At 40.2% G+C, this 15,036-nt stretch overlaps 1 protein-coding gene across 1 annotated transcript in view; it reads right to left on the bottom strand.

The window, feature by feature from the left end:
- Nucleotides 1-389: 389 nt before the first annotated feature.
- Nucleotides 390-15,036, bottom strand: part of LRPPRC (leucine rich pentatricopeptide repeat containing) — a 121,228-nt gene continuing 106,581 nt past the window's right edge. Inside the window, exons 33-37 of the mRNA XM_063302863.1 lie at nucleotides 14,587-14,702; nucleotides 7,194-7,268; nucleotides 5,254-5,338; nucleotides 3,213-3,355; nucleotides 390-802 (exon numbers count right to left, since the gene is read on the bottom strand). Coding sequence (XP_063158933.1) covers nucleotides 734-802; nucleotides 3,213-3,355; nucleotides 5,254-5,338; nucleotides 7,194-7,268; nucleotides 14,587-14,702 — 488 coding nt within the window. The 3' untranslated portion in view covers nucleotides 390-733. The remainder of the gene's footprint in view (nucleotides 803-3,212; nucleotides 3,356-5,253; nucleotides 5,339-7,193; nucleotides 7,269-14,586; nucleotides 14,703-15,036) is intronic.

The raw sequence follows: 15,036 nt of genomic DNA, 5'->3' as shown, positions 1-15,036 counted from the left end.
CTTTCTGAAAAGAAACTGACATTTTCAAGGCAATATATACAACATAATAATGATGAGGATGAGGATGATTACATATGGTTTTAGGGTCTGAGCGAATTCTGTACCTCTGAAAGAGCAACTGAAACCTGAAATCTAATTGCTGCAGCTAAATTTGGCAGCAGCAGAATCCTTAGTTCATCCCATTGAGCTGTGAGAAAAGGCTGGAAACTCAATCAGAAGACATTTAGAAAAAAATGAAGAGTTTTTAGGAATTAGAAAGATTTTGGTAAAATCACAACTCTGTTGGTTGACTATAGCTGTTTGTCACCCATTGTGGTTACTACCTTAGTTCTTTGTGCTAGTCTCCCATTACTTATAATCAAACCACTCTTTCCTTGATTTTTTAAAACAAATCATGCATACAATTTCACATGCACAACTTTATTCTATGAAGCCAGAATTTTACTGGCACAGAGGTGCTGAGGGTGGGTAGCAAAATGAATGCAGACCTGAAGGAATGAAGTAGCAATGATATATACAGTTTACATACACTCTTTTATATGTGATTTTTGCTAGCAGCAAAATCAACCTTCAGAATAAAGGGATAAATTTGTAATGGTATAGAAGTCAGTTTCATTACACAGAAAATCCTATTTTTCACCTTTATTTTTCTTTTTGACAATAACACAGAATTTAAAACAGTCCCTTTTACAATCATGACAGTATTTCTAACAGAAGCTAAAATATTAAAAAGTTAATCTTCATCTGATGAATGTGACTCCATTTCATTCCTTAACTTGTCTGCGTAGAATGTGAAGCTCTCCTACAGTAGGAAAAAGCAAGGGAGGGGATTGAGAAGGCAAATAAGCCATATTTTAACACATATACTAAGCAAATTCCACATCAAATCCCCGGACCTTCTCTGTAACAGGTATTTGATATATCTACTCTAATGGCAATGACTTTAAAAACATAAGGATATTTTTAAGGGGCAAGGATTACTACTCTGTTATAAATTAGAAGGAAAACTATCTACGCAAGTCAAGGCAAGACCATCATGGACTTTGAGATTCTGAGTTAAGGAAAAGTGACAAATACATTTAATAGAAGAGTATCAGCAGTAGGTTTTCTTCTACAATGACCATGCACATGGTTTACCCAATTATAGGCCACCTCCCTTCTATATCTATGAAAAGCTAGGATCTCCTACTGTTACACACACACTGCTCCCAAGGTTGGCTTAAGGTCACTCACTCACACACTCACAGCCTGCTGAGGCACGCGGATCTTGTCAGCCCCCCTTGCTTTCTACCTGGGTTTTCCAGATAGGTGTGGCTTGAGCAGACAAGACACAGAGCCCTGGTCAACAGCCGGGAAGTAATTACGGACACACACAAATAACTTTCAACTGAACACTGAGGCACAACAGGTTCTTTGAAATACACGGAGACCCAGTGAATTTAAAGTAACAGCAAAACTTTACTGGTTGCAAGATACATCTGCTCTTTCTCACACACGCACACACACACTCATCCACACTTACCCACATCCTTCTCACTAGGCTGCCAGGCGCTAGCCAGAGGGACGGAAGCCACCAAGTCTGGATCCAAAGATGACTCCAAGAACGGGCGGGCTCTGAGACCTCTTTTATCCCCAAAAGCCCTTGCTTTGTTGATGGGATTGGGGTGGGGGTTTCCTTTGATTTGCAGGCCCATTTGCTCAGGCCCAATTTCCTTTGTCACTCAGGGGACATTTTACAACTTGTTTCCTTCTTGTCTACCTCCCCTGAAGGGTTTGTTTAGACAAGATTCCTGGCTTTTGTCCTCTCTGCTTACGTGCCTGCTTCATCTTTAGGTTATGGCAGCTTCAGCCTAGTCTCACACTACCATCACAGAATACAAGACTTCACAATATGACTTCCAGACCATTATAGCATTAGCCAGAAAACAGGACTAATGACATTTACATTAACGAGTCTTTTTCCTAAGTAAGATACCACAGAAGTTATTTCAAAGGATACCTTGTTTATATCTTTGTTTCCCTCAATGAAACAAATGTACAGAGGAGGCAAAGGTTTGTGTTTTGACTGGGAAAACTAGCAAAGCTAAATCAAACTGCTTGAAAGAGATGGTTATTATTTCATATTGTTGTCTTAAGATGTTTGGAAAAGATTTATAAACTGCAGGTAGTCTTCACTTAATGATGGTAGTTGGGATCTGAATTTCCATCACAAAGCAATGTGGTGGTAAAGTGCAATGTCACATGACTGCGCTGCTTAGCGACGGCAATCCTGTTGGTCACCGTTACCATCATTAAGTGAATACCTCCTCGCAACCTCCTGCCAGCTTCCCACAAGCAAAATCAATGGGGAAGCTGGCAGGAAGTTGCAAGTCCTGGGCAGCTCACAAGCAGGCCAGTGGGTGGGTAAGTGGCTGCTGTGATGCAGAGTGAGTGCAGCTGGGCCGGGGGTGGCTGCTTCCTGGTGTGGGAGAGTGCGCAGGTGGCTGCCACGGCAGTACATAAGTGTGTCTGGGCATATGCAGGTGAGGTTGTGTGCTGTGGGTGGGTGCACACTATGGAGTACGAGATCCCTAGGATCTCATACTCCGTAGCTGGGCTCCTTGGGACAAAAAGCGGCAGGAGTGGGAGCAACTTATAGGAGCGACTTGCAACCTTCCCTGCTGGCTCCCCCATTGATTCTGCTTGTAGAAAGCCGGCAGGGAAGGTCACAAATGGTGATCATGGGACTGTGGGATGCTGTAACCATTCTAAGTGTGAGCCGGCTGCTAAGTGCTGGATCACGATCATGTGACTACGGGGGGTGCTGGGACGGCAGAACCTCAAGGACCAGTTGTAAGTACCGCTTGTTCAGCAGCCTTGTAACTTTGAATGGTTGCTGAACGAGTGGTTGTTAACCGAGGACTATGTGTAGTAATTATTTGACACTAAACCTTATTCTAAACTAAAGTGTGCAGTAGTCATTTAGAGATAAAACGTTCTTCAGATGCTTGGTAAACTCACACCTGAACTTGAATCCTCGGCAATGAACTTGGAGCTTAAAGATACAGATCCCCAAAGTTTCCCTTCTCCCACTAATGAAGTCTCACACTAGAGTAAAACAATTTGTGTTCTCTGAGAAACTTCATTCCAAGCAAAATTAAGCATGCCAAGTTTTATTAAAATCCACAAGCATATTTGCAAAGATTTTTTTCAGAAAATCAGTAAACACTCACAGGAGGTTCAGTGAAGGGAACGGGTTCTCCGAATTCTCTCAAAAGGTTTGCCAAACGTTTCAAAGATAGCTCATTTAAGTCCATATTTTTTGCTTTCATTTCTTCATACAGAGCTTTAGATGAAACTACATCCCTTTCTAAGTCTAAAAAGGAAAAACAAGTCAAATAAATTGTAGGTATTTCAAACAGTCTCTCTCTCATTCTCTCTCACACAACATGCTTTGTGTTCAGAAATATTTAGCTCCAAGCTTCAGAAAAGCCAAGACGTGGTTTGAAAATAGCCAACAGGCTCACTTTGTTGCTCTACAGTAAATCCACTCATCCCAGTGAAAGAATGCTGGACTTAGTAGATCTGAAGTTGGTCTACAAGCTAGAATCGATGAATTGGTGTGATTAAATGAAATAAAGCTTTGTAACAGCATATTAAATTTGCTTCTTAATTAATTACTAAGGCTGATCAGCAGGGAGTTTAGAGACTTTGCTATGGAACTGCTGAGAGATAAATCAAGTCCCTTCTTACAGTTATTACCGTCAGCTGGCAGCCATTTTGCTTTTCATAGTGAACCTTCTACAGTTCTGTTTTTAGGAACATGAAACACGAGCCAATCAAAGTAAGTATCAGTGGTGTTGAACACTACCGTATCTTTTTAAATCTGGTTGCCCACAGTACTGATGAGATCTGAGTTTGTTAGGGGATGAAGACATTTCCAACTCTGGATAATGTTTCCCATTCAAAAGGTAATGATACCCCTAAAGATGCTCTTCTGCTTTGATCATAAGCAGCAGAGGTTGCTTTTGCCCTGAAGCTTTCACCCTAAAACTGAGCCCTTACTAGAGACTCTATGGAGGTGCCTTTGCAGTTATGACCTCCAGCACAGGACTACTAATTCCTATGTTTTCCTACAGAGCTTGTGCAACAAAACATTTAGTGGCCTTGCTTTGCTTCCTCATGCAGTAAGTGACAGAAACACTAAACAGACCTTTCAGAAGGGCTTGGGAAATTATGCTGAACTGATTTGATTTTCATTTACCTTTGGTATCTGCCTTTCCAGCAGGGAGTTACTTAACTAAAAAGCTTATTTTCTGTAGAGGTGTGTGCTTCAGACCCCTCCATTTGCCAAGAAGAAACTCCCCACTCACAGCTGCAAGTAGAAGAGTTGCTTTCTAACTGTGGGAGGTTTCAGAATCTGTGGAAAGTGATGATTTAATAAAGGTATAATAGAAATTATTAACTTCCCATTCCTTTAAAATGGAAGTATCTATTGTATGAAAGAATTGTGAGATTATGTTTAATGGACCGCATAACCGAGACGTTTTCTTAGTAATTCTTTATTCTTGGAAGATGAACAGCGTGCAGAGCTTCTCCTACCTCACCGCCCACCTACACATATGCACTGAGGCAGGACCTTAGAGGGTTAGTCTCAAGGAAAAACAGAATGAACATCTATTGATTTGCTGGCTTTGCAGGTCTGATTCGTGTAACTCACTCTCTGGGGGGTTTAAGCAACATTGTTCTACCTCCAAATGTGGTCCTGTAACTCCCATCCATATTTCTTTTTCATGAGGAGATGCTACATTTTTTAAAATGCCAAAACATCGTAATACCCAATATTTGCAAAACTGTCATTCCTTATGTGTTTTTAGAAACCGAGTATCAATAACTAGTACTTGTGAAAGCAGAGAATTCTAATGCTTTACAGGGAAAAAAGTTCATTGTCAAAAGATGGCTAAATCTTTTAAATAAAAAACATGGAATTCTGAAACTGGTATGCACAAATAGGCAAGCTAGAAATACAAGACAAAAGATACAGCTTTGTAAACCTTTGGCATTACAGTAGCCCATTCCAGCTGGCAGTTAGTAGCCTGGAACAGTGTTAAGAGCATCCATCTTCTGAAAGTTTCCAAAAAGTGCTTCAAACTTTAAGCTTTATTATTCTGTTATAGCCATTTTTAAAATTTAGCAAACTGTGGACAGTATTTGCATCAAAGGATACCATCAAAATGCAAATATGTAAACGTAACCCCCCCCCCTAAATCTTACAGTAGCTTTTCATGAGGTAGTGGCACAGAATGTTTTGATCTTTGAAATCCGGTATCAGGTCCCATAAGGTCTTGATCATTTTGCTCTGGAAAAATTAAAGGCACAGAATATTAGTGAAACATCCTTCATAATGATTTAGGGCTAAGGAGGAAAAAAGAAAGTGCCATAGCTTGAATCCTGAGATGCCTCTCAGCAGAAAAAGCAATCTGGACAGCTTATTAGAAAAACCAAGGGAAAAAATATAGGAAACTGCCTTGTACTGTAAGACTATTATTATTATAGTCTATTATAAGCAGTTATCCAGGGTTTCACACAGGTTTTTCCAAAATTTATCTGAGATGCTGGGGACTTAACCTGGGGCACTCTGCATACAAATTATGTGCTTTATGCCATAGCCATTCCCTTCATTAAAGGGAATGTAAATCATGCATGTTTCTTCACTTTAAAGTCAAAAGAAGGTAAGATGTTCTCTTGGGCTTTATGAGGACAGCTATTTGGAAGGAGGCTGTCAAGAAATGTGTGTTAATGTTCATATGCCAGATACTATGACTGTATGAAGCAATGCTACTTCATGGATCCCCCTAGATTCTAGGCATGAAGAAGAACCATGATGTAGCAAAGGGAGGCACTCTGCTTGACACCTCCAACAGAAGCACTGTGATAGGCCACTCTGCATTGATGGAAATATTTTCTGGGCAGCCACGGAACACCTTTAAAACATGATCAAGGCATGTCCCTTTGGGATTCTGCACAAGGCTATTATTAACCCTATAAAAGGTAAAGGTAAAGGTTTCCCTCGACGTAAAGTCCAGTCGTGTCCGACTCTAGGGGGCGGTGCTCATCTCCGTTTCTAAGCCTTAAGAGCCGGCGTTGTCATAGACACTTCCGGGTCATGTGGCCAGCATGACAACTCGGAACGCCGTTACCTTCCCGTCGAAGCGGTACCTATTGATCTACTCACATTTGCATGCTTTCGAACTGCTAGGTGAGCAGGAGCTGGGACGAGCAACGGGAGCTCACCCCGCCGCGCGGTTTCGAACCGCCGACCTTCCGATCGGCAAGCTCAGCAGCACAGCGGTTTAACCCGCAGCGCCACCGCGTCCCTATATTAACCCTATATTGTGGCTTATTTAAGCCAACAAGAAAAAGATATGGAGGGGTTACAAGTAGCACATTGTTATTTTTAGAATACATATAATTAGAGAAAGATAAAGACTCCTGAGACAGAATCCTCCAGATCTGCAGTTCTCACTGCCATCAGAAAAATGTAGTGAATCAATTCCTTTTAAAAATTCTGCAGATTCATATGTATCTTGAACCCAGGCAATTACTAGCATTTAAGCAGAATACCACTTGCCAAATAAATGGTTGATATATGATTTCCTGAAATGTAGGGCTTATAAATAACAAAAATATGCAACTGAGAGTTCCCTGCCTTAGATTAAATAATTAAAATTTAAAATTGTATTTGAAAAAGGGAAGACCTGCCTCACTGTTTCTTAAGTGATAACTGTGCAGATGTAGAGCCAGGCTGTATATCTGCCATGATTTCTGGAATTCTTATCACATTTGTCACACAACTGGTTAGTTAACACTGCCTTCAGTTCTGAGGGGGGGGAAAGTTGTATAAATACCAATCCTATGCTCATAAACCCCACATAATTTGCTCAACATGCATACTTTTTCTAAAACAGATTGATACCAGGGAGGAGAGGAGGCAGGTTAGGTGAACAGGGATTTGAACCTGCATGTCCTTGTCGCCCATTTTAATTAATTAATATGGAATATTTCCCTTTTTCTTCTTGGATTGAGAAAGTACAATGTTAACACACCCATGAGAACATTCAACAATGCAAATGCTGACAGCAGAACACAATTAAGTAAAGATGCTAGAAAGAATATGCTAATTACATTCAAATTTAAAAAAAAAGTTTATATACCTGTCCTCTGGTCTTGGCTTTCCGTATAAGAAAAGCTATGATATAACTCCTTTGTTCACCTATTGCTGTGTTTCTCTTGAAAGAGAGAGGGGGGTGGGGAGAGAAAGAGAAAATTAAATGAGCAAAGTAACTGTAATATCTTGATAAATAAAACCGACCTAAGGTGAAAACTTTCAATTAGAAAAGTTCACAGTAACCAATGATACATTATTACCAAAGGCCTTAATGGTCAACCACTTATTAAAAACCCGGAGAAAGGAAAATAAATGGGATTCTAAGACACATTTTTTCTTCTTTTTCTGGCAAATGCTATTCTTGGCATTATAAACATTATGTTTGCTGAAAAGGGAGAAGAAAATGAAGAAACAGCTTAACATCCCACAGAAAAGAGATTTAGGACTGCAAAAAGAAAGGGGGGAACACTATTCCTCTCCAATTATTCTGCCAAGCATTTGCAAGTGAGGCAGGGATCATAAGGTTAATTATACATTTAATAAGGTGTCAGAGAGATAACTGCTCGTTTCTTTATGAAAATTAAAATGTACAAAGCAAGTTCTCTTTAAAGTATAATTACCTACACTTACGCATACAAAAGGACTGATTTCAATCTCTCTATTTTATAAAAGGCTTTCTCTGCAACAGACAGCCAGTGCTCAAGAGACAAAAGTTAAACTCAAACAAAGTTTCTTTGACAGACCTGAAAAATCAAGTATCTGTCCCATCTCAGAAATTCTATTAAAGAGGGAAAGAAAAGAAAAACAGTAAAGCAGACAATAAAACTAAAACATTGTCTGATTTATCGTTTTTTCTTTCTCCCTTGTTCCTTGAAAACTTGAAAAATATACACTGACTCCCACTCCCCCCAACTCCAGGCAATGTTAGAATCTCCTATTCCCCTTTCTTTAGGGACATAAGGAAATGCTTTATAAGCAAGCCCTACAGATCAGGGCTTCAGCAAAGGATCGTTACCTTGTCGTGGTGCTGGAGCTTGAGCACCTCAATGATGCCATGAGCTAAACTGTGAAGAGCCACCCAAGACGGGCAGGTCGTGACAGAGAGGTCAGACTAAATGCGATCCCTGGGGAAGGTAATGGCAACCCACCCCAGTATTCTTGCCGTGAAAACTCAATGGATCAGTACAACCAGAGATATATCGGTATACCATCGGAAGATGAGACCCCCAGGTTGGAAGATGGTCAAAATGCTACTGGGGAGGAACAGAGGATGAGTTCAACTAGCCCCAGGCATGATGACACAGCTAGCTCAAAGCCGAAAGGATGGCTAGCGGCCGATGGTGCTGGTGGTGAATGGCGAATCCTATGTTCTAAGGATCAGCACACCACTGGAACCTGGAATGTACAATCTATGAGCCAGGGCAAATTGGATGTGGTTATTAGTGAGATGTCAAGATTAAAGATAGACATTTTGGGCATCAGTGAACTGAAATGGACTGGAATGGGCCACTTCACATCAAATGACCACCAGATCTACTACTCTGGACAAGAGCACCACAGAAGAAATGGAGTAGCCTTCATAATTAATAGTAAAGTGGCTAAAGCAGTGCTTGGATACAATCCAAAAAACGATAGAATGATCTCAATTCGAATTCAGGGCAAGCCATCTAACATCACAGTGATCCAAATATATGCCCCAACCACAGATGCTGAAGAAGCTGAAGTAGAGCAGTTCTATGAGGATCTGCAGCACCTACTGGACAACACGCCTAAAAGAGATGTTATTTTCATCATGGGAGACTGGAATGCTAAGGTGGGCAGTCAAATGACACCTGGAATTAGAGGTAAGCATGGCCTGGGAGAACAAAACGAAGCAGGACATAGGCTGATAGAATTTTGCCAAGACAACTCACTCTGCATAACAAACACTCTCTTCCAACAACCTAAGAGATGGTTTTATACATGGACTTCACCAGATGGACAACACCGAAATCAGATTGACTACATCCTTTGCAGCCAAAGGTGGCGGACATCTATACAGTCGGTAAAAACAAGACCTGGAGCTGACTGTAGTTCAGATCACACACTTCTTATTGCACAAGTTAGGATCAGGCTAAAGAGATTAGGGAAGACCCACAGATCAGCTAGATATGAGCTCACTAATATTCCTAAGGAATATGCAGTGGAGGTGAAGAATCGATTTAAGGGACTGGACTTAGTACATAGGGTCCCGGAAGAACTATGGACAGAAGTTCGCAACATTGTTCAGGAGGCGGCAACAAAATACATCCCAAAGAAAGAGAAAACCAAGAAGGCAAAATGGCTGTCTGCTGAGACACTAGAAGTAGCCCAAGAAAGAAGGAAAGCAAAAGGCAACAGTGATAGGGGGAGATATGCCCAATTAAATGCAAAATTCCAGAGGTTAGCCAGAAGAGATAAGGAATTATTTTTAAACAAGCGATGTGTGGAAGTGGAAGAAGACAATAGAATAGGAAAGACAAGAGACCTCTTCCAGAAAATTAGAAACATGGGAGGTAAATTCCAGGCAAAAATGGGTATGATCAAAAACAAAGATGGCAAGGACCTAACAGAAGAAGAAGAGATCACGAAAAGGTGGCAAGAATATACAGAAGACCTGTATAGGAAGGATAACAATATTGGGGATAGCTTTCACGGTGTGGTCAGTGAGCTAGAGCCAGACATCCTGACGAGTGAGGTTGAATGGGCCTTAAGAAGCATTACTAATAACAAGGCAGTAGGAGATGACGGCATCCCAGCTGAACCTTTCAAAATCTTGCAAGATGATGCTGTCAAGGTAATGCATGCTATATGCCAGCAAATTTGGAAAACACAAGAATGGCCATCAGACTGGAAAAAAATCAACTTATATCCACATACCAAAAAAGGGAAACACTAAAGAATGTTGAAACTATCAAACAGTGGCACTCATTTCACATGCCAGTAAGGCAATGCTCAAGATCCTGCAAGGTAGACTTCAGCAATTCATGGAGTGAGAATTGCCAGATGTACAAGCTGGGTTTAGAAAAGGCAGAGGAACTAGGGACCAAATTGCCAATATCCGATGGATAATGGAAAAAGCCAGGGAGCTTCAGAAAAACATCTTTCTCTGTTTTATTGACTATTCTAAAGCCTTTGACTGTGTGGACCATAACAAATTGTGGCAAGTTCTTAGTGGTATGGGGATACCAAGTCATCTTGTCTGCCTCCTGAAGAATCTGTATAACGACCAAGTAGCAACAGTAAGAACAGACCACGGAACAACGAATTGGTTTAAGATTGGGAGTACGGCAGGGCTCTATACTCTCACCCTACATATTCAACTTGTACGCAGAACACATCATGCGACATGCTGGGCTTGAGGAATCCAAGGCTGGAGTTAAAATCGCTGGAAGAAACATTAACTATCTCAGATATGCAGATGATACCACTTTGATGGCTGAAAGCAAAGAGGAACTCAGGAGCCTTATGATGGAGGTGAAAGAAGGAAGTGCAAAAGCTGGCTTGCGGCTAAACCTCAAAAAACCCAAGATTATGGCAACCAGCTTGATTGATAACTAGCAAATAGAGGGAGAAAATGTAGAAGCAGTGAAAGACTTTGTATTTCTAGGTGCAAAGATTACTGCAGATGCTGACTGTAGTCAGGAAATCAGAAGACACTTAATCCTTGGGAGAAGAGCAATGACAAATCTCGATAAAATAGTTAAGAGCAGAGACATCACACTGACAACAAAGGTCCGCATAGTTAAAGCAATGGTGTTCCCCGTAGTAACATATGGCTGCAAGAACTGGACCATAAGGAAGGCTGAGAGAAGGAAGGTCGATGCTTTTGAACTGTGGTGTTGGAGGAAAATTCTGAGAGTGCCTTGGACTGCAAGAAGATCCAACCAGTCCATCCTCCAGGAAATAAAGCCAGACTGCTCACTGGAGGGAATGATATTAAAGGCAAAACTGAAATACTTTGGCCACATAATGAGAAGACAGGACACCCTGGAGAAGATGCTGATGCTAGGGAGAGTAGAGGGCAAAAGGAAGAGGGGCCGACCAAGGGCAAGGTGGATGGATGATATTCTAGAGGTGATGGACTCGTCCCTGGGGGAGCTGGGGGTGTTGACGATCAACAGGAAGCTCTGGCGTGGGCTGGTCCATGAAGTCACGAAGAGTCGGAAGCGACTAAACGAATAAACAATCAGATCAGGGGTGGGCAATCTTTCAGCAGCTGGGGAGATGCATTTTTTTTTAAATAAAGTTTTAAACCCCTAAGGGCTACAGGAAGCAGGGCAACCCTTTAGCCCTTTTTTGTTTATGTGTGAGTGTGCCTGTGTGTGAGAGAGAGATGACTAAGAACAGATGTACTATCAGATAGTTCACAAACCTTTTTACAGTTCATTTCTTTTAAGTAAAAAAGAAAAAGCTATGAATATGATTATTTGCTGCTGAGTTTAATTTGAGTTATTTGCTACTGAGTTTAATTTCAGCATAATTTGGGTGGGCTCCAGAAGACACAAAATGGAGTTGGGATATGAATATTACCTGTGGATTATCCTTCTGCTACAGATTTCTGTGAAGACACATTAATTCCATAAACTATTAGCTACAGAACTGTCTTGCGAGGCTATTTCACGAACTCAAAGAACTTTGCATTGCAGGGGTCCAGTGAGAGACAAAAATCAAACTAGGGAAACACATTGTTTCAACTGCTGAAAGCCACAATTCTTTTTTTTTTGTTGTTCCAAACCATAATGGTCAGGGACCTAGCACAGAAAATGTGTTTGGGTTTTTGTTTTTTTTTAGTTTTGCTGTATTTTGTCACCAAGCTTTAGCAGTGGTGTTAGAAATCATCAAAAGCGGCATGTTCTCTTCAAATCACAGGTTGCTATCCCTCTGCTTCACCATTTATTCACAGACTTATCACAACTTAGGATATGAAACTATTTCGTGAAGGGCATCTTAAAATAAATAGCATGCAATATAATAGCAAAATGCTATTTCTGATTCTTTAATTCCATGCCACAATTAAATAGTGCATTGTGTATGGAAATATATAGTCACCTTCCTTGAGAAATAATCACAAAATATTGCCTAAAACATTCTGAGTAAAACAAGATTTATCAGCCAGAACAGAATGCATAACCCGATTCTGGACGACCACAACAGAATTATGAGCTGTGTACCAACTGATAGATAAAAGAGTCTCTAACTTCATAAGTAGCCTTTATGGCAGGGGTTAGCCACTTCTAACAAGCAATATTAAAAAAAAAAACTTTTAAAATATATGGTAGGATTCTATTATAAATTGGGGTAGGGTAAGTGGGATTTTGAACTTAAAACAAAAGTTAATGACACAGAGGCATATTGCAACCGTTTTAAGAAGTTATCATAGCTTTTGTAAGTGTTAGTGCTGGGAGACAAGAAACTAAGAGATATTGTTCAAAACTCCCATATTGAATTAGATAAAGAAGATCTATACTGACACCACCTCTTAGTGTATTTTTCACTAATTTGGACAACATGTATTGCTGTTTTCAAAGGACTCACAGTTCATCCTTTGAGAATCTGAACTAAGGCTGGGTTAGAGCAAAGGGGGTGAAAAATTAGCACAACTGGTTAACCAGTTTCCATTACATTCATCTTGTAGCCCACCATAACCTAAACAATGTGTTTATGAAGAACAATCTGAGGACAAAGGAAAAATTAATAAAGGATGCTGCCCTCCTCCTCCTCCTCCTCCTCCCCACCATCACCACCACCACCACCACCAGGGGTGCTAAGAGAGGGAGTCTAAGACAAGTTGCCTGGCTGTTCCTTTCTCTTGATCTTAATACAGTAAAGGGGACCCTTTACAATCTAAGAATGGTAAACCAGAGAATCTGCTTTGGCAAATCCCATAAATGATGCCCTATTACAGTAACTTTGTGCAAAGTTATACATATATCGAGCCATTAGGCAAGTCCATAGTCCTAGTAAGATAATGTAGCATATTTAAATATTTGCATTAATTTTAAATGACACTAAATACATTTTACAAAGATATGTATAAAAACCCAAAACAAAGAACTCCAGCCCTAATTTCGTAACATAACATACTTTGTATCACCTAAAATGTATCATTGATAAGAAATATATCTAGCTAACCATCCAGCCATCTTCAGAAAACAGGAAATGTTTTAAAAAGAACACTCTAAATCTGCTCTCTGATTTTCCATGACCAAATACAAAACCAGTCATTTCCTTGAGCAGAAATTAAACAAAATCTAACATCCTAGATAAGCTATTCATAGTGATTATGGGATCCACTGAAAGCTAACAGAACTCTTCAATGGCCAGATAATGACCAAGCACTAAAGTTTTCTTAATTTTATAAGCAGCAGACAAAAGCTACCTTTCACCACACAGTCCCATCACCTAATCCCCCCAGATGCCACAAAACATTCTGGTTAGTAGAGGGAGTGTTTTTCTTTCAATTTCCCCTTAAAAGTATTTAGCAGCTAAGCAATAGCAAACATATAAAGCAGTATTTTTTATCAGATACTGGAAGCAGGCCTCTGTTTGACAGGGGGAGCTTATACAAAGCCCACAATTTGCTGGATCATTGTGGTTCTCTGACTGCCACCTGCTGGGAAAGTCAGCCCGCTGAAGCCTGTTTGTGTACATTCCCAGTGCCAGCTCTTATCACTCAGTTTGTTCTGCACTTTTCTCAGCTCTATATTTAGCCCTGTTAAAGTAGCGCAAATATGGTCATCCCATTCCCTGAAGACTGCCAATTCTAAAAGGGAGAGAATATGCTTCATTGCATTTGTCAGTTAACATGCCAGATTAATTACTTTAAAAAAAACAACCCTTTCAACAGTTTAGCTATTCAAAAGCTAAGGAAACCACTGTGTGAAAAATAAATTTCCATTTTTGCTTGAAAGTAGCTAGGTAAACCATGTTCACTGTCTGAATTTTTAATCTTAATTTCTATCAAGTCTACAATGAAAATCCTTTATCAGAAAATACAGCCTTGGCTGTCCTTCCTTGGTAGTCCCTCTCCCACCTGCTCTGGAGCAAAACAGGCCTTCTAATTCCTCAGGCAGGGACCCAGACATTCATAGCAAATCTGTAAGAAGCAGAATATGCTACATCCAGGATGAACTACAAATAAGAGTGACATATTTAGGAAAAACTTGAGACTACATTACTCTGAAAATCACTTGTTCCTTTGTTCCAGAGCATTAGAACCGTTTCATTTCGCCTCCACATAACAACTGTATACCTGAAAAAAAAATAGTGTAATACCTGATACAGTGTATGATAAAGCCCTCAGTATATCTTGTCCATGGAATCCTTCTAGTATGTACACATACCCCTTCAGCCTCCTCTACACTTAAATAAGTTTTATTTACTTTTAAAGAGTTTAGTGCCCTGTAGAATATCCTTACCTGTAGAAGAAGGTCAGCATCATTCACTCTTCCTTGCTCTATGTATTGAAAGAAAAGGTTTGTAACAGGCTTATAAATTCCAAACTGATTTGCCAATCTTTCAGCCATGGCACCCACTGTAAATGAATGCATAAATAAAGAAAATTAATTTTATGGGGAAAACATTAAAATAAGGCTTATTAATACAAGGCTTTGTAAGAGAAATCATTGAGGCTGGGGAAGAAAAGGGAGTATTTCAATTACTAACAAAGAGCAGATGAATGTAGCAATGTGGGGCTGTCCGTGGGTAATGGTAAAAAAAGTCAAAATCCGCATCACATATTAAAAACAGGCAAAGCTTTGATTGCACCGTCATGGCCACCAACTTGACTTTTTTGACCATATCCTCGAGAAAAAGGCAGTTATTCCTTCTGTTTTGTACTGTAAGAAAAAGCAGTTCAAAGAATTCAG

The sequence above is a fragment of the Candoia aspera genome, chromosome 1, assembly GCF_035149785.1.
Source record: "Candoia aspera isolate rCanAsp1 chromosome 1, rCanAsp1.hap2, whole genome shotgun sequence".
In the NCBI taxonomy this organism is placed as follows: Eukaryota; Metazoa; Chordata; class Lepidosauria; order Squamata; family Boidae; genus Candoia; species Candoia aspera.
The sequence above is the reverse complement of the archived record's forward strand: the minus strand, read 5'-3'. Positions and strand labels throughout refer to the sequence as shown.